This window comes from Cariama cristata, unplaced genomic scaffold (genome assembly GCF_000690535.1).
Source record: "Cariama cristata isolate BGI_N322 unplaced genomic scaffold, ASM69053v1 scaffold6527, whole genome shotgun sequence".
Classification (NCBI taxonomy): domain Eukaryota; kingdom Metazoa; phylum Chordata; class Aves; order Cariamiformes; family Cariamidae; genus Cariama; species Cariama cristata.
The window spans coordinates 23,819-25,293 of record NW_009628247.1 but is presented as its reverse complement, the minus strand read 5'-3'; the positions used below and the strand labels follow the sequence as shown (position 1 = coordinate 25,293).

At 57.4% G+C, this 1,475-nt stretch overlaps 1 protein-coding gene across 1 annotated transcript in view; it reads right to left on the bottom strand.

Moving 5' to 3' along the window:
- Window positions 1-270: 270 nt before the first annotated feature.
- The window catches only part of PTPRU (protein tyrosine phosphatase, receptor type, U), a gene marked incomplete at its 3' end in the record, with an annotated part of 24,589 nt that continues 23,384 nt past the window's right edge, over window positions 271-1,475 (bottom strand). Inside the window, 4 exon segments of the mRNA XM_009704722.1 lie at window positions 271-331; window positions 333-436; window positions 1,134-1,250; window positions 1,346-1,443. Of these exon segments, the coding sequence (XP_009703024.1) occupies window positions 271-331; window positions 333-436; window positions 1,134-1,250; window positions 1,346-1,443 (380 nt within the window).

Here is a 1,475-nt window from a genome sequence, read left to right as displayed (position 1 = left end):
CCTGCTGCCACCAGCCCAGTGGTGACATTGTACAGCCAGATGCCACCGCAGAGGGACATCCAACCCCCCGCCGTCAGCCCCGGTGCCTTCCCCGCCCCAGCCTTTCCTTGCTATGAACCCAATTTATACATTTTACATCTCCCTGCTGAATATCTTAGCATCATTCAGAGCCAGAAGCTGAGCACCCACCTAAGACACAACGTGTTCCCCCCCAGGGCCATCCATATCGCCTCCCCAAATCCCATCCCAGAGGAGGATGCTCCCCCTCACAGCCGGCTCTGCCCCACGGCCACGCACGTACCTGCAGTGGATGACGATGGGGCCAGCGTCCCCTGCGGATGAAGGCCAGTAGCCCCGTGGCGTGGTAAGGAACGCCGTGCTCGGGCCACGACGTGAAGTGGAACTGCTTCACCTCGTGCCGGGCCGAGTAACCCCGCTGCAAGGGAAGGCCGAGATGGAGTGAGGGTGCACAGGGAGGGCAAAGCCACCCAAACACCCGATTTTTTTGAGAATTCATGCTTTTGCCAACTCAGCATCCCAGCCAGGTGGATCACACAGCAGTCAGTGGCTTCAGCAGCCTTGCAGCTCCCTCCTCCTCGGCTGCAAAAGGGTTAATAGCCAGTCAAGGAGGAAGAGGAGGTGGTGGCAGCAGCCACGGGTCTCATTCCATCAGCATCTTTGCTACTCACCCTATAACTAGAGAGTAATTTCACATTCCTGTAGATTAAAGGCTAAATCGCACCGGCTCCATCCCTGGGTACCACACTGGAGAGTAACAGCCACATAACCTGTGCTCCAGCCCGGAGGAGAAAAAGCATCCTTCACCCCTATTGCAATTACATGGTGCCTACATGGAAATTAAATACTCACTCACTGCTGAAACCAAAGCGGGGCTGAGCCGCTCACCCCTGCGGAGGGCACAGAGCCAGGGAAAAGGCAAAGGAAGAAGCTACTGGCATCCCCAGGGTTCAGAAGTTGCACCTCAACCAGGGATGACAGCCCCACGTTGGGGTAAATAAAGAGGGTATTGGTAAATGCCAATCTAGCGATGGTTAGGGATGCCCAAGGCGGTCGGTTCTCTCCCCGTGAGGGCAGGGTTGGGCAGGTCATGGCTGGCAGGAGTGGGAACGTACCCTCTCGAGGGCGAAGGTGCGGACGGCGTATTCGGCCAACGTCTCTGACTTCACCAGAGTGATCTTGATGTCCCCGTACATCTCGGAGTCATCCGGCCAGTATTTGGAGCATTTGACCTGCAAGGAGAAGACGGGATGGGGTTTTGGCTCTGCGGAGGAAGATTCTGGCAGAGTTGGAGCCCGGAGGGAGAGGGGTGGGCTGGGGTCCTTACCCGGCCCACCTCCACCAGTTTGGTTATCATCACGATGCTGGAACAGTGCTCCTGCCACACCATGCGCCAGAAGTCGTACACCATCTCCTGCTTGGGCCCTGTGAGATGGAGGAAAGGCCACAGGGGATGG